The sequence below is a fragment of the Carcharhinus amblyrhynchos genome, chromosome 10, assembly GCF_965287045.1.
Source record: "Carcharhinus amblyrhynchos chromosome 10, sCarAmb.v2.hapA, whole genome shotgun sequence".
NCBI lineage: Eukaryota > Metazoa > Chordata > Chondrichthyes > Carcharhiniformes > Carcharhinidae > Carcharhinus > Carcharhinus amblyrhynchos.
The window spans coordinates 62,625,204-62,642,543 of NC_137333.1; the positions used below are offsets into that span (position 1 = coordinate 62,625,204).

Here is a 17,340-nt window from a genome sequence, read left to right on the forward strand (position 1 = left end):
GGGAAGTGATCAGAAGTAATGAGGCAATTGGAAGGTATAGATGGGGCTAAGCAGAAGCTGTAAATTGTCTGCAGAACTACATTGAGTAGCCAGAAAGAGGAAGGCTCCTCCAAGATCCATATTCTTGATTAAGGGCTTTTAAAAACACATTTGTCTTTTTCACCATTGGTTTGGTTGCAGTTAGACATCAATTCTCTGAATGCAGCTAGTCTGGTGCCAGTCATGTTTAAGGCAAGCCAACTTTACAAGAAGGCCACAACTAAGCCTTAGGCACTTTATTTGCAAACGCAAGGCCTTGGATTATGGCACCACTTCCTCCTTTATTGAAGCAAAGACTGACTGCTTTGGAAGCTTTGCTATGTCAACTCATTGCTAGGCCTAGATTCTCTGAGAATTCTCCTTTTTATGATTCAAGTAATGTTGAACAAATACCCTTTGAAAAGTAAGGAGTGTTGTAGAGGCAACAGGTGACTAACTTTCATAACACAATAGTTAGTCACCTGTTGCCTCTACAACACTCCTTACTTTACAAAGGGTATTTGTTCAACATTACTTGAATCATAAAAAGGAGAATTCTCAGAGTCTGTGGAGCTCTGAACTGAAACAGGGTAATAATTTAGCTAAAGCTCCTGCTGACTGGGGAATTTGATGTAACTGGTTCTTTCTATAAAATACTTTGAATAGTACGTTGAATCTAACAGACATCACCACCAGAATTTCACCGCTCTGCCCACTGGGAATTGTAGTGGGCAAGGGAGGGACAATAGGAAGGTCCGTTGACCTCAGGCACGATTTTACAGTTTTGGAATGAGTGAAACCATAAAATCCCACTCCACGACTCCAAAGAACAACATTAAACAATCCATTGCCCTCCCACCATAATCTTTATTTTATAGCCATTTTGAAACAAATTAAAGACACTTAAGAATAATGAGAAAGTCAAATGTAACTTTGTAAAAAATATCACATTCTATCATTGTGTACCGCAGTGTAATTGCTGTGTATGTCTCAATTCTTGGACAGTAGAATCAAGGGCATGATAAACCGACAGTCAGGAGTCTAGGCTCAGGTGCTTTCTTCATTCATTTATAGGATGTGGGCATCGCTGACTAGGCCAGCAATTATTGCCCATTCCTAGTTGCCCTTGAGAAGATAGTGGTGAGCTGCCTCCTTGGATTGTTGAAGTCCCTACAAAAAGTATTGATACTTGTGAGGAAAGTATTAATAACTACAGAAAGTATCAATACTTTCTGTAGTTATTAATACTTTCCTCACAAGTTCAGGATATTGGAGAAGATATTTTTTTCTTTGATGCACCTTATGTATCAAAATACTTAATAGTTGAGGAAAATAGTGAGATGCATGGTGGTGCCTTCAACCAACATTCATTTCACACATATATTCATGCAGTATAATAAAAATGTTACTTGCAAATGTGTTTTTACTAAACATGAATGCGTACGGCTGGCCAAAGTTAGCTTAGTTGTTGAGTCTGCACATGGATCTTTGTCACTTCAGTTTGTCATCAGGTGGATCAATTGATAAAATCACATACAATTTGTCCTAAACTTTTAAATTTGTACCAAAACATTACTTATACAGTTTAAAAACAACTCCAATGTTAAACCCTTCAACAATAAAATTGAATCTTTACTGATATAATGTAGACCACAATGTTTCAGTAGTCTTTTATCATTATAGAGATATTTAATTTTACTTGCTTATGTTGATATGTGCATACTAGATTAAAATGCTAAACTTTCACTTGGAAACATTCAGTGCAGTCATGCAAACCATCAGTAATTTCATTAACATTTTGTAAACTGTTTTTTTTAACCAAGTTGTCAAGCAGAGGAAGAGAAAGTACTATTATGGACAATTCATACAAGGGAAGCTGATAGCCAGAGAAGTTTGCTTTAATGCAGCTACAGTCAAAGTTGCTACGAAATCTGTTGCTAACCAATCAGTTCTCACAGATTCTTGCCGCACTCAGGGCAAAGGATGTCATCTCGTTCTGTGAGAAAACCACGCCCCACGAGTGATATAGAGCATTTTTTACAGTTGAAGCAGTCGTTATGCCATTGACGCTCCTCAAATGAGATGTACTTGGTTCCTCCAAGACCTGGAAAAAAATTAATTGCAAAAGGAAGGTAAATAGATAGATGAGGTTTAACCACATTACACAGAGGGCTTAAATTATATGGGACAGATTGCCAAGGAAGCAGTTAAGGAAGATGCTCCGAGGAAACTGTAGATATTTGACAAATTGCAATTTAGGGCTTTTCTGCTTTCATAATTTTAGCCCCAATTCCATCACTTGATCAAACTAACCAAAAACAATGGTCAACCTCCTTATGCCACCCAAATCTGAACGGAGTTTCAATCCAAAATTCACTCTATTATTAAGGCCATCTATTTCCAATTTCACCATATCATCTGCCTTACTCAAATCATTGTTCAAACTCCCATCTGCATCTTTGTCACCCCCAAGCTCAACAATTTTTGTGCCTTCTGAGCCAAATCTCAAGAAATGAACCTAACTCGTCTCAAACCTGCCCATGTCTGATTTTAATGGAGGCGGCACAAAGAGAGTAGTGGGGACAGAAAACAAACCCGCACACAGGAGGCCATTACTTATTTAAATATTTTAATGAGATTGCATATGTCCAATTTTATCATTAGTCCAGGCTAGTTGGGTTTCATTGGGCCTCAGGAAACCTGGTAACTAAACACAGGGGAGGACAGCAGCATAGGAAAATGAAGTGCTTTTACACCATTTCTTAATGGCCAGGATGCAAGTTCATCCATCCAGCCCATCAAACCAGTCTGGTTCTTGAGCCATGTGCTCATCCATACCCTCCCAACAATCAGTGACTACCTCCCCCCCAAAAAAGTCACTGGCTCCCTCCGTTGACTTCCCCCCATCAATCACTAATCCCTCCATGATTATCCACCCCACCCCTGTGATCATGTATCATCAGATCCCCACAGTCATTGATCCCTACTCACCATCATTAACCTCCATCTATGGTCACTAACAACTACACTATCAAAGACACTCTCCACAATCACTGAACCACACACATGATCACTAATGGTCTAAGAACAAGCCTATTTTGATTAAGCTGCTGTAACTGGGACCTTCCTCAACTCCCCCCTCCCAAATTCTGACTTCGGCAATCAGTGATTCCTCCAGGGTGTCACCAACCCCACCGCTGCACCATTCTCCCCACCCCCATAGGAATTCTCACTATCACAGACCTCTTTCTCTGACACCAGCCATCACTGCCAATAAGGCTGTCTTCTGGGTGGGAAGCTGATTAAAAGACAATCACGTGCTATGGAGTTAAAATGTCATGATTCTCGGAGAAATCCAGTCTTCCCAACGAGAGTAGCTCCTCCTCATTGGAAATCCTACCCCCAATAAATGTCAGTTGATGTAGTGAATGTTACATCACATTGACTGTTTTTTGTCAAATATAAAGAGGTTTATTTTAAAGTAAAGCAATATACCATGGCGCATTACTGATGGAAACACCCTTATTTTAGGGGTTTGAGAGATCCTATGTATGCTTAGTCCTGTTTGCTTCAGTCTATGTAAAGACATCATCTAGGCAAAGACTTCATTTTAAGATGTTTTTGCCTTTGCAATTACATTTAAATGCTAGATTGTAGAGGCTAACTAACACTGCTAACTTGACTAGTTTTAAAAGTCAGAAGGCATGCTGGATTAGCTAAAAAATGACTGCATTCCTGAAGAGTATGCAATGCAGGCAAGACAAGTTGTTAATAACAGCAGCCGCAAGGCTTGTTTTTCTAGACAGAGACAGCCTGCAAAAGACACTTACAATAACAAGATAAGGGTTGAGATACATTGCAGATTTTAGTATGTATTTTCAGTTCAGTTTCAAGATCCTGTTCAAGCTCAGTTCAGTGTGTACAGTACAGGCCTAGCTTGCTTGGGAGCCAGTCTCCAAGTTTTCTTTTATATTTACTGCTTCTGTCATGTTAATTTTCATAAACTCTGTTCTATAAAAGAAATTAAATTTCATAAACTCTGTTCGATAAAAGAAATAAAATTAAATTTAAAACCCTGTACTAGTGCTGTCCCCTCGTCTATTCAAAGGATTGAATAGACCCAATAGGTCCGTGGGAAATTTGTTTTACAATTCATTATAAATGTCAATTCAATTAACATTAAATGTAGATACAAATTTACAACACGTTATGTGCCATAAATGAGGGGATCCACGTTGCATTACTGGGACAGTCAAATAATTAAGTATTCAACAAATATTGCAATAGGAATTTAGACTAAACAAAACATTTTGCACTTTTAGTCACCAAGGAAGTGAAATAAAGTGACTTTTAGCTCTGCAGTGAAGTTCCATTGTACGCAAAATCATTTTATTTTGACAATTCTTGTTACACAGTCAAGTTTTTGCAGATTTTTGTTGGAGGTTATTTCAGTCACTTCCAACATGATTTCACAATCAAATGCATTTCCCCCTGGAGTCTCCTTCCAACATTTTGAAGGGTCCATTCCCTCGATGAAATCCTGGACCACTCTTCAGTAGCCTCAATCACTTCCTCCCTTTCCAAGGCACCTTTCCACACAAGTGCAGGAAATGCAGCACCTGCCCTTTTATCTCCTCCATTCTCATCACCCAAGTTCACAAACACTCCTTCCAGGTGAAACAGTGATTTTCTTGTCTTTGGTATTTATTTCACTGTATTTTCTGCTCACAATGCAGTCTCCTCTACACAGGGGAGGCCAAATGCAGACTGGATGACTACTCTGCAGAACATCTCTGCTCAGTCTACAAACATGATCCGCATCTTCCTGTTGCCTATCATTTTATTTCTGCACTTGACTCCCACTCTGACCTGTCTGTCTTTGGCCTTGTGCAATGTCCTATTGAGGCTCAACGCAAACTCAAAGAACAGCATCTCATCTTTAAATTGGGGACTTTACAATCTTTTGGACTCACCACTGAGTCCAATTATTTTAGATTGCAACACCACCTACCATTTTGCATCTTTTTCTTTGCTGGTTGGGTTTTTTATGATGAGGAACTTACCAGTGATTGGATTGCCACAGGCAGCACATTTTTTGGCATAAAGGTTACTGAAGCAATCCAGGCAGTATGCAAATTCGTCCCGCGAGGTGAAATGTTGTCCAGCCAGTGGTATCTTACATCCGGTGCAGAGAAAGCACTCTTTGTGCCAGGGTTGATCATGATAAGTGACGCCTCCAGTAGTAATAGCCTGGTCAGCAAGGTGAAATACAAGCGACTGTCAGTTACATCATTGTCAACAGGTAATGATTGATAGCAGATCTTTAGATAAAATATTGAGCAGACAATGGAGGGGGATAAATCATAGTCATTTTATTGTGCAAGTGAAAACATATTCATGTAACAGAAGAAAATTGAAACAAATTTAAAAAGTTATGCTTGTTTGTGGAAACACGTCAGACTTTTACAATGTCATAGCAATGTTGGTAAAATTATTCAGTATGTTGTTTCACTGTAATTAGATAATAAAAGTATGATAAAGTGGCTTTAAATATTCACAAATTTTACCACAGCATTGCATCAACTGGTCAAATTTTCAATGAAGATAAAGAGTAGGCCATTCAACTCTTCTGCACTGTTATCGAAATGGCAGCACCATAGCTTAAATCTCACTGACAAAGTTCTCTTTCATATCTCTAAAAACATGTATGTCCAGACTAAGTACCTATCTCTCTTTTCATCACTGTCATCAACATCTATGGTCTTCAGGGACAATGAGGGTAATTTTCACTTTGGGTGCAAGCGGTTAACACCCATCTGCAGCTTGCTGGGGAAAGGAGAGGCAGGTGACTAAACTGAAACTGAAAATTTTTTACCCCACCACAGGTGAAAAATCAGCCCCAGCAACTTCAAACTTCCAAGATGACACCCATTTGTTTTGGATTCTCCAACTAGAATAAGTCATCCTCTACCATCCATTATATTATCATTAATATATTAGTCCATTCACTCCTCAATCTCCTGATCATCTGTGAGTATAACGCCCAGTTACATGGCCTATGGTCATTGCTTCATCCAGTAATTTACTTCCTGTAAATCCATAAGAGCAGAATTTCTTTCTTCAAATCAGGTATCCAATTCCTTTGCACAACTAATGCTGAATCTTAGCATTTTGGACTTGAAAAAATGATTTTACACCTTTGAGCCGGCTTTCAATGATTTGTCACCTACATTTTGAATGCCCTTTGGGAAATTACACACCTAAAGTCCCTGTGACAACTGGGGAACTTTCACGGTAACTTCATTGCAGTGTTGATGTCAGTCTACTTGTGATAATAAATAAACTTTTAAACTTCACCTTTTAAATTAATTTTTTTCCGGCTATTTGTATCTCACACCTTTCTACATTAAACTACATCTACCATTCTTTCACTCATTCTCTTAATCAATCACTGCAATTTTCTGTTTTCTTTACAATTCAGCATATATCTAACCATTGGTGAGCACATCCATCATCGAGGTTTGCAATATTTTGTTGAAGGCTGGTTCAGACTGATGAAACAGGTGTCTACCCCTATGTCCCACACATGGGCAATGATATTCCTGACTACGCACAAAGTTCTGAGATTTTCCTTCAGACACAATGCAGGTATGGTCAGGGTACGCACCAACTCCACTTGACCCGATTTGACAATGATCTTGAGTTTTGTAGTCCACGTTGTTAGGAATGGGTTAACAGACCTTCCAATTAAGTCCTAATTTGATGTCAATAATTCAGTAGAAGTCACTGATATATCAAGGGGCCATAGGTGGCACGATTTGTTGGTGAAAAATTATGTGTGGAGTTGGATCAAAGAAATAAAGGTATTTTGTGAAGAAGCAGAACTTGTGTCACCTTTACTCTACAGCAACTGAGAGGCTCAAACACACATTAGGCAGTGAAATGAGTCCACAATTTCTAATTTCCTTCCTTTCCCCCTTTCTGCATGCAGACAAGTGTAATAATGCCTTTCTTCATGGATTTTAACATGCTGCCAACTGGAAGCATTGTCTGTCATGATGATGGGAAATTGTGATTGAGTGATATCTATCTATATCTTCACCAGTTAACCAAAACCACACAAAACTGTTTAAAAAGGACCTTTTTTAAAAATACTGGAAAATATGTGACCAAAGATGCCTTTTGTAAGTCATATGATGTCTGGTGTGGTCGGTGCACAATTTTGGAATTATACTGCAGGCTGCTGTGACATATTGCTCATGGAATTTTACACCTTGGGATGTTGAGGTCCGCGTCAAGAAGAACTATTGAATGGTTGATATTAAAATGCAAACTCCTGGACTTAAATCAAGTATAATCCTGTTAAGACAATGGGGAATGGCTGGCCAGCCAGGTTATACAACCAACAAACAGTCAAACCCCCCGTGGAGAACGAAAGAACCTCAGAGAGGATTTTTTGGCTGACTTGCCCCAAGACTGGAAAATCCTGCCCGAGGTCAACAGGTCATTAGAACTTTGTGTGGTCCTTGTCCTGCCCGGTACAATTCCTGGCGGGCAGAATGGGAAAATTTCACACTTCATCTCCTATCGGTTTTTACTATCTTGAAATGTGTCAAACGTTCCTGCATCAACATGTGATTACTTATTCTACAACAATGACTACAGAAAACATGGTAATCAGATTTCTTTGGAATATACTATGATAAAAATGTCATTATTTTACTATTTTTTGAGAATATTGTGTTGGGCTGTGGAAACAGTATGTGTGTCTGGATGTATGATTAATTTAATTAAGCTGGGGACTGGGTGCCTTTGGAATTAAGACCATCAAATGGTTAGGTGTAAAAGCAGGCATTTGAAGTGGAGATGACCTACGTTAGATGTACTAAACACAACACAACATGGGTAGAAAATTGCATTAGGAGATAGGTGAGGATTTGGATTTTCTTGCTGTTAATGTTCAAAAAGTTTTCCAATTTAAGGAAAGATCATAAGTTCTGATCAGGGTTTACAAACTGTGTGTGCCTTTATATGCCCTGATCAGAACTTTCCACTCACCTGACGAAGGAACAGCGTTCCGAACGCCTGTGGGTTTACTATCAAATAAACTTGTTGGACTTTAACCTGGTGTTGTGAGACTTCTTACTATATTATAGCAACACAGTGAGTAGGATTTGTGTGTGTGAAGCAGAAGCAGAGGAATCTGGAATTAATGGAACAGTAAGGAATTTCTCCCTCACTATTAAGTTAAATAAAGTCCAATCTTTATACCCAAAAAATCATTTACAAGAGAAAGTGAATGTCCATCTGAAAGAACCTCATGAGAAATTTATCAATTTCTGGAATACAGAGTATAGATTTTTTTAAAAAGGACATTGTCTCCAACAAATGTCTCCACAAACTTCAATTCATTTCCAGAATTTTCAAAGAACCAGCTAACATTCAACAATTCCGTCAATACAGCAAAGGATTTAATTGTATACTCTTTCTTAATTTCTGATGTATGTGCACATGTGTGTGTGTGTTGATGTGTGTGTGTGTGTGTAATATTGCAACTTTATTATTTTATTCCTCGAGTTTATTTGCTAATAAACTCATTCTTTGACTCAACAAAACTCCACTACTGGCTCCTTATTGTTCACTGTAAAGACAATAAGCAAGTAGATTTGGGATTTGGAAAAGGCATGCATGAGGGGAAAAACATCTTTGTTATGATTAGCTGGAGAGGTTGAATAGAGGGGAGTTACTTCACTTCCCAATCTGGTCATAACAACTCTCGTATACTTTGGCCAGGTCTGGGCCAGTCCAAACCTGTTTGCCTTCTGTTCATGTGTCTATGCCTTGAAAGTTGCTAACGTGTTGCTTCACTGCTTCCATTGGCAATGTGTTCCAGGCACCCACCACCCAATGTGTGAAAAACTTAATCCGCACGTCTCCCCTACTTACCCCCTCTCACCTTAAACATGTTCCCTCTTCTAGTTGATCTCTCCAGCCTGGGAAAAAACCTCTGATTATCCACCCTATCTCTGCTTCTCATAATTTTGTAGACCTCTATCAGATCACTCCTCAGCTCCCATCTTTCCAGTGAAGACAATCCGAGTTTATCCAACCTCTCCTTATACCTAAAAACCTCCAGCCAAGCAACATCCTGGATGGTGTAACTGATCATGTCAATCACTTCAAAAGGTAAAGGGGATCAAAGAAAGGTAATGCACAACAGTCACAGAGATTATACCACTTATGAACTTGGCTAGACCCATTGTGGGAGGAATGGAAATTTTATTGAAGAGAATCTAATAGTTAGAGGTGGACATACATTTGGGAGGTGGAAACACGCAGAGCACAGAGAAATGGGAATGGTAATTTGCTAAGACAGAGTTTCTTTGAGAAGGAGTTTGAAGGTTTTGAATGAGGGGAGGAGGAAGAAAGAGAAACCATTTATAATTTATAGCTGGCCTGGGGGATCAGAAGGCTGGGTGGCCAACAGTTTTGTTGGTATGAGATCAAGGAAACACCAGATGGGCCACATGGGCAAGTTGAGCCTAGAGAGCGCAAGGGTAACATGGGAAAGAAAGGATGAAAAATGTGATTCGTGGCTGGGTAAGGAGAACCTGAGGGGACTATTAGTTGGTGAGCAAGAGAAAGTGGGAAGAAGCACAGATGGAGGTCAGTGAATAAGGAAATTCCTTGGATTGGTGATAAAAGTGTCCATGGATTCCTCACTCTGGAGATTTGGTGAAATAGTGCTAATGCCACTATACTAGTAATTTAGAGACTGAGGGGAAATAGATTCAAATCCCACTATGATAGCTGGTGGAATTTGAATTTAATTAATAAAAAATAAAAATCTGGAATTGAATGACGGTCTTAGCAATAGAGACCATGAAACTATTATTGTTTGTCTTTATAAATTCATTAATATAAATTCAATATTCTTTAGGGAAGGAAATCTGCTATCCTAACCTGGTCTGTCCTACATTTGATTCCAGATCCACAGCAATGTGATTGACTCGTAACCATCCTCTGAAATGGCCTAGCATGCTGCTCAGTTCAAGGGCTCTGAGGTAGCAGCAATAAATGTTAGTCTTGCCAACAATGTCCATATCCCATGAAACAATAAATTAAAGAAAAAGTTGGAAGTGAGGGCCTGAAAGGCAGTAGAAGATGGTTGGAATCTATTGCATTGTTAGGGGAATTTCCCTCAACTTCATTGCAGTGTTAATGTAAGCCTTACTTATAATAAACTTTAACTTTAGGTTGTTTTAATTTCCAAAAGTTTGTTTTAATTTCCTCCCTTTGTATACCAACATCGCTGTCATGGTTAAATGGCAGTTATTCACCAGTGAAACAAAATTGTGAATGGCCTTGGGATCCTCAACAAACTGTTTCATGAATCCCATATTCAGTTTTAACCATTCTCAATACTTATGTCAAATTTCAAGTAGAAATTGTTAACCAACTTTTGGGAATGGAAATCCTGGAAGACTTTTCTTTCCCCTATGTTTAGTGGTGCTGAAGCCAATTCTGGTGCCCCTGGTGCCTTCTGCTGGATTGAATTTGCTTAACACAATGAAACCTGAACTTCCTTGATTTGAATGGTCCCATGCCAGATCATACAATTGGTTTAGATCTATTGAAAAAAATACTACCCTGCGACCTTGTAATAAGTGGCTCACCTTCTTGCATTGCACACAGTGCATGGCAAACTGCTTTTCATAACACGGCACACAGTAATTTTCATTGTCCTTAGGGATGAAGCTTTTTGTGCCCAATGGTTGTTGGCAGCGGTGACAAATGAAACAAGTCTCATGCCAGCTGTTACCCTTGTATTCCATCTTGCGGGTGCCTATGTTTCAGTAAGAGATGCAAAGGCAAGTGTAAATCCAGATGCTACCTCTCCTATTTCTATCAGGTCATTTTTAAAATGTAAAGAATATGCAATAGCTCTTTCGGTAGCAGCCTGTGGAGCATGATATACAAAGCTTCATTATCTGATCTTGTCAGCTGAAGGTGAACTGAGCTAATGACCTGTACTACAAGAAGATTAAAACATCTACTAAATAATATTTTCTTACAATAAAAGTGTGAGCTGAAGACACTAAGCCATGAAAAAATAATTCTTCTCCTATCATCTGTTTGGAAGATGGTAAAGATTATCTAGCAAAAATCAACTTTATTTACACAAATTTGTGGGATCATTCTTCTGACTTCAGCTAATTGTACCTGTTTTACTAAGAATCACAAAAAAGAACGCTAGAAGAAAGCATTATCTATTATTTCTACAGTATTTCTGAAATTAGTCTCTCTTGCAGATATTTTCTTCCAAAAATAAGACTTTTGGAGCATAGATTTCTCAGCAGTGTGTGTGTGTGAGGTGATAGTAGGACAATTTTGAGTTTGTCATTGAGCATTCCTCTTCAGGAACATAGAAATTAGAAGTGGAAGTGGGCAATTCAGCCTTTCAAGCCTGCTCTGCAAAGTGCAAAATTGTTCAACTTTCATTTTTTAATGAGAAATTTCTATCCCAATCATCATTTCATTTCAACAATGCGACTAAAATCTTCATATGATAGCAACCCTCTCTATGATCATTCATCACAGCATAACATTCATTTCAGGCAGTTAACTGCTGGGCCAAATGATCATCAACTTTGTCTGATAGTTGGAGATAAGATGCAGTATGTTGTAGATGCACCATATGGTCATTATCTCTCTGAGGTGACTGGAGTTGGATGTAATAGCCACATCAAATAAACAGTTAAAATGAAATGTGCTATGTAAATGACACTTTGCTGTAGAGACTCATCTGATGCCAGTTGAAAGGATGATTGCCAAACATTAGATTTGATAATAGGTCTGAGAATCCAGCTTAGCAATATTCAGTTCAGGAATAATGACGCAGTAATGCCACATATGCATCACAACAATCAACACTGATACTGTAACTGATGTCAGACAACTGTAAAGGCTAATCATCTATTGAATGAATGAATTTTTTTTAACTAGTGTCTGAAGAAGAGAGAGAATTTATACAATGCTTTTCCTGACAATTTGATGTGTAGTCAGAGTTGTAATACAGGGGAGCACAGCACCAATTTGTGAACAGCAAGGCCCCACAAATAGAAATGAGATTATTTGGTTTTAGTGTTGATTTAAAGATAATCATTGACTGGAATACTAGGAACATTCTCATGCTCCTTTTTGAATAGTGCCATGGGATCATGTGCATCCACTTGAGAGGGCAAATAGGGCATTAGTTTAACATTTCACCTAAATGTGGAAGTCCTTCTGACAGTGCAGCACTCTTTTAGAACTGGCAGCTTAGTTTACATTCTGGTCTCTGAGATAGGGTTCCTGAATTGCGTGATCTTGTGGTTGAATGGCAAGAACACTTTCACTGAGTCAAGGGTAATACTTGAAATATAGTTGTCTTGATGGCACATAAACATCAATTTGTGAGTTTGGCCGATAACCCATGCAACACATAAAAACATAGGAATTAAGGGCAGTAATAGGCAAGTAATAGGTAGTTCCTCCTCATCTTAGTTTTAAATCTACTGCCTCTCAACCTATACCTGTGACCTCTCGTTCCAGATTGCCCTACGAGGGAAAAACGTTTGGTCTACATTTACTTTCTCAATCCTTTTTAGTATTTTGTATATCTTGATCAGATTCCTTCTCATTCCTCCAGTGAGTATAAGCCCAAACGATTTAATTTCTCCTCATATATTAACATATGAAAGCTTATTAATAATTGAATTCTGATAGTATTACCACAGATGTTCATTTACTTCTGCTGTCCTGTTGACATTGATGCAAACAGAACTGAAAACCATTGTCTCATGACGGTCCTTCAACCAAATATTTAACTCAACAGTTTGCAGAGAAAGTAAACCTCATTGGTTTCAGTTGTCATTCTTTAATATTGGGAGCTTCTTAGACTCTTTAGTGACCTTTGAAATTTGTGTAAATCACAGGCACATGGGAATCACTGTATGCAGAACTGTCAGTTTTGTTTCTGATATAGAACACTGCATTTAGCAGCATAGCTTCTCATTCTTAAATTCATTGGCTCCGTGTATTGAGATCAACCTTATTGCAGGCCTCCAGCATTTACCCCAACAGTTTTAGATCAGTTGGAGTGCATCTAAATTATGTGGGGCATGTGGATGTACGTGCACATCATCAGTGTGAAAAATGGAATGCCTATGAGCATGAACACATCCCCCCAACAACACCTCCCACCCCTCCCCCCCTACCCCTGCAACCTTGCTTGGAGGCACCTATGCTTTACCTCATGGCAGGAAATCTGCAATCCTTACCCAGTCTGGCCTACATGTGACTCCAGAGCCACAGCAACGTGGTTGACTCTCAATTGCGCTCCAAGGGCAACTAGGGATGGTCAATAAAATTCTGGCCAGCCAGCGACACCCATGTCCCATGAATTAATAAAAAAAAAACAACCTCCAGTATGCTGCTGAGCCCCAACTAAGCCAGGCATGTGCTAACTCCCAGCGTGTGGAGTGTTTGATGACATTTACCTCATAAGAAGAGGAAGGAAGTGCTACCCTTTATGAAGTATGTCAGAAATTGCCACAGATGGCGGAACCCTACAACAACTTTCTCACTGACAGTTGTGCAAAGCTACAGTGAGTGAAGCTGCAAATATTTGGAGCCATTATAGATAATTGTAGTTCTATTTACTCAGCACCACTAGAACTTGAGTCCGCAACCACCGAGATTTATCTATGACAGAGATTGAAGCTCTGACTGGATTTAATTTAAGTAATATCACTGAGCAATTTAAGAACTCATATTACAATAGCAATCAGCTAAATTCACCAATTTTAATTTCTTTGAAAAGCCATTTTCACGAAAGCAAGAACAAATTTTCTTACATAATTGAAAGAGGGTAGCAAGTTCCAGTATAAATTTTTAACAGCTGAGATATGTATGATATAGATAATAATGTACCACTGACCATAGTTGGCCATGTGTTAGACTCTCAGGAGAGAGGTTAAGTCATGTTTAAGGGCCATGTGCTTACTCTGTAACTGCTCTGATGTAGTACTCATATACAATTGTTAAGCAGATACTAGAGTATGTCTAAGAACCAAGTTCCAAGACAGAAGGACGCAACGTCTGAACATGGCGGCAACGATAGAGACACCAATGTAAAAAACACATCATTGTAATTGAAGGGATCACAGAATGATACAGGTTTTGAAAGCAACTTGAGAAATTTCGGCAGGAGCAGGAGGTAAACTGGAGGCGGTAACAATGAACACCCTAAAGAGCAGTCCCTGCTCTTGCTCACTCACTTGAGGGTCCATAGTGGGGGTTATGAAAATGCAATTTTCTCTGGTGCCAAGCTGCATCAGCTCTTCATGAAAAAGAGCCTGAGTTAGCTCCTTTCTTTATGCAGTAGGACCAGTAGCAGATAACATTCTCTTAACAGTGTATGGGAGTCCACTGTGAATTTTATGAGCCAAAGCCTTGCGAATATTAATTTTTGTATTTTTTGTACACTTGCATTTTATTTCTGTTTTGTCCTTGATTTTAAGTCTATAATGAATATTTAAAGATACCTTGTATTAAATATACTTTGTAGACATTGATCTAAACCTAGCTGTGATTACATTTTGATTAATAAGTCAACAATAATCAGTAGTGATACGTTTTCCCAAGACTTTGTTCTTCATGTTGGCCATCTGGTCTACATCTCTGCTTTCTCTTTCTAAGCTAGACAAAAACATAAAGTTTTTTATTCAGTACTTTTTTTTATTGCATTTGATGACCATTCGACTACAGACCAGGACAATGAATGGCCTTGCATAGAGTGGTGAATTATGGTGTGGACATCAGGAAACAGAGATTTAATGATGGACCTATCATCTGAATGATGGCAATAGGAAAGGCAGAATCAAAAGATTTGTAAACAACAAAGCTTTGCAGTGCCTCGGAGGAGAATCATTCGGGGACATATGTTTACCAGACTTTGTTTTGAGAAAGCCTCAAAAGGCTGGAATAGATCCAGAAATTTGGCTTAAAGGGACGTTGTTTCCAGGATTCAGTGCTGCAGCCAAGTGGAATAGTCAATAGTACAGGAAGAAGGGTCAAGAATGGAATGACTAACCACAGTGCCTACCTATTGTAAGATTATTTGGAGGGTTGCTCATGTATAAGCCAAGGGGAATTTTACCAAATGAGATTCACCTTATGGAACAGATTAATTTGGGGTTATCCATTTTGGGGAGCTGTTGTGATCAGACCATTTTGGGTTAATGTTTGTAACATTGTATAAATCTGTAAAATAGTATGAAGAGTATGTAAGCAGAGTTGTCTTTCTCCCTTTCTTTTAATATAATGCTTTCTTCTTTCAATAGTTATCTTTCTTTCAACTTACTAATTTTTTTCTATATCATCAATTATAATTTTATATATTAATTACAACTAACATGTTCAATAAAATTGTTGTTTTAACACAGTACTTGGCATTGTCATGCATCCCTGTTATATCCAGAATAAGGCTCCAAACCTAAGCGAGACTCCAAAGGGACTCTCATGCCCCGTACAATTTTGATTTCATTATTAAAGCCTTTGACACCCATTTTAACGCAAAGTATAATTTAGTCATCAAAAGAGTATGTTTTAACCAGTGCTCACGATGGCCTGGACATTGTCTACTTTAACTCCTGTTGTTCAAGTGGAGACTTCCAGGGAGAATGTTTCACCTGAGTTTAAGTTAGAGTCCATAGAGGATCACACAGTTAGAGAGCTGGCACTTTCCTGGAGTTAAAGTGAATTGGCACCATATTTCAGTCCCAGCTGAAAGTCTTCTCTTTAGAGTTGGAGGTCAGCGCAGAAGGTGTGGCAGAATCATTAGCACTTCTTTCAAAATGCTAGCACTTAAGCAATACTTCAATTTTTAAAAAAACTCATCATGAAGATTTTAACTTTTCACTTTTATAGATTCATAGAATCTCTACAGTGCAGAAGGAGTCCATTTAGCCCATTGAGTCTGCAGCAACCACAATCCCACCCAGGCCCTATTCCCATAACCCTTTATATTTACCCTACTAATCCCCCGACACTATGTTAATTTATCATGGCCAATCAACCTAACCCGCACATCTGTGGACTGTGGGAGGAAACTGGAGCAGACATGGGGGGAATGTACAAACTCCACACAGACAGTGACCCGAGGCCAGAATTGAACCCGAATACCTGGTGCTGTAAGGCAGCAGCACCAATCACTGTGCCACTGTGCCACTCATATCTTCACTGTCCTCAGATTGCAGATTCCAGTTTTTAGGGATTTTTGTTTTAAATCTCTTTTAGGTACAATGAAGTTTGCATTATATCGTTGAATGCTTTGGCATATTGCAATAAAGATCTGTGAAGGCTTTAAAGGGCGGCAGGATGGCTAGCACTGGTTAGCACTGTTGCCTCACAATGCAAGGGACCCAGGTTTGATTCCGATCTTGGGTGACTGTCTGGAATTTTGCAGATTCTCCCTGTGGTCTGCAAGGGCTTTGTCTGGGTGTTCCAGTTTCCTCTCGCAGTCCAAAGATTTGCAGATTAGATGGATCAGCCATGGTAAATAACCTGAAGATGTGTAGGTTAGATGGATTAGCCATGGTAAATGCACAAAGTTATGGGAATAGGGCAGGGTGAGTGCGGTGAGGTGGCTGGTTGGGGTGCTCCTTTGGAGAGTTGGTGCAGACTCAATGGACTGAATGGCTTTTTTCTGCACTATCAGTATTTTTAAAATAGTATTGGAGGTGACATTGGATTCTGGATCTAAATTTGAATAAAATCATAAAATCACAGAGATGCAATGGGGAAAGATCACTGTCTAAGAGTGCACCAAAGGATGTATAGAACCCCTTGGTATGACTCACATTGAATATATACAGTATATATTACATGTATCCCAGATGTACTGAAGCACTTCACAGTGCAACATGATCATGTAGAAAACTTAAATATTATTGCACTCTCTGTGATGGCCATTTAGAAGTGTTTTGTAATGTTCTTTCTTTATGAGTGAATTATATTTTTGCAAAACAAAATGGGGAGAACAAATAATTTGTGTTTCAGTTCTGGATCCTTTGTCTAAACTGTTCTTTCCATAAATTCTGACTGATTATTGAAATGTCTCTCTGTTCTTGCTTCAAACCTCCAATGGCTGATATTTATTTTCGATGATGGTGTAATTGGCTGCCTATTAAACAATCCACCTGATTCTCCTTTTATTCTGCCCATTTTTAAAATTCTAACTGAAAGTTAAAATTAGACACCATCATCAGCTAACTGTCA

The 17,340-nt window shown here is 38.8% G+C and overlaps 1 protein-coding gene across 5 annotated transcripts in view; it reads right to left on the bottom strand.

The window, feature by feature from the left end:
• Positions 1-533: 533 nt before the first annotated feature.
• The window catches only part of LOC145348993 (four and a half LIM domains protein 2), a 44,165-nt gene continuing 27,358 nt past the window's right edge, over positions 534-17,340 (bottom strand). For all 5 annotated transcript variants that reach the window (XM_080197174.1, XM_080197173.1, XM_080197172.1 and 2 more), the window contains exons 4-6: positions 10,695-10,864; positions 5,082-5,268; positions 534-2,122 (exon numbers count right to left, since the gene is read on the bottom strand). In XM_080197174.1, coding sequence (XP_080053300.1) covers positions 1,971-2,122; positions 5,082-5,268; positions 10,695-10,864 — 509 coding nt within the window. In that variant the 3' untranslated portion in view covers positions 534-1,970. The remainder of the gene's footprint in view (positions 2,123-5,081; positions 5,269-10,694; positions 10,865-17,340) is intronic.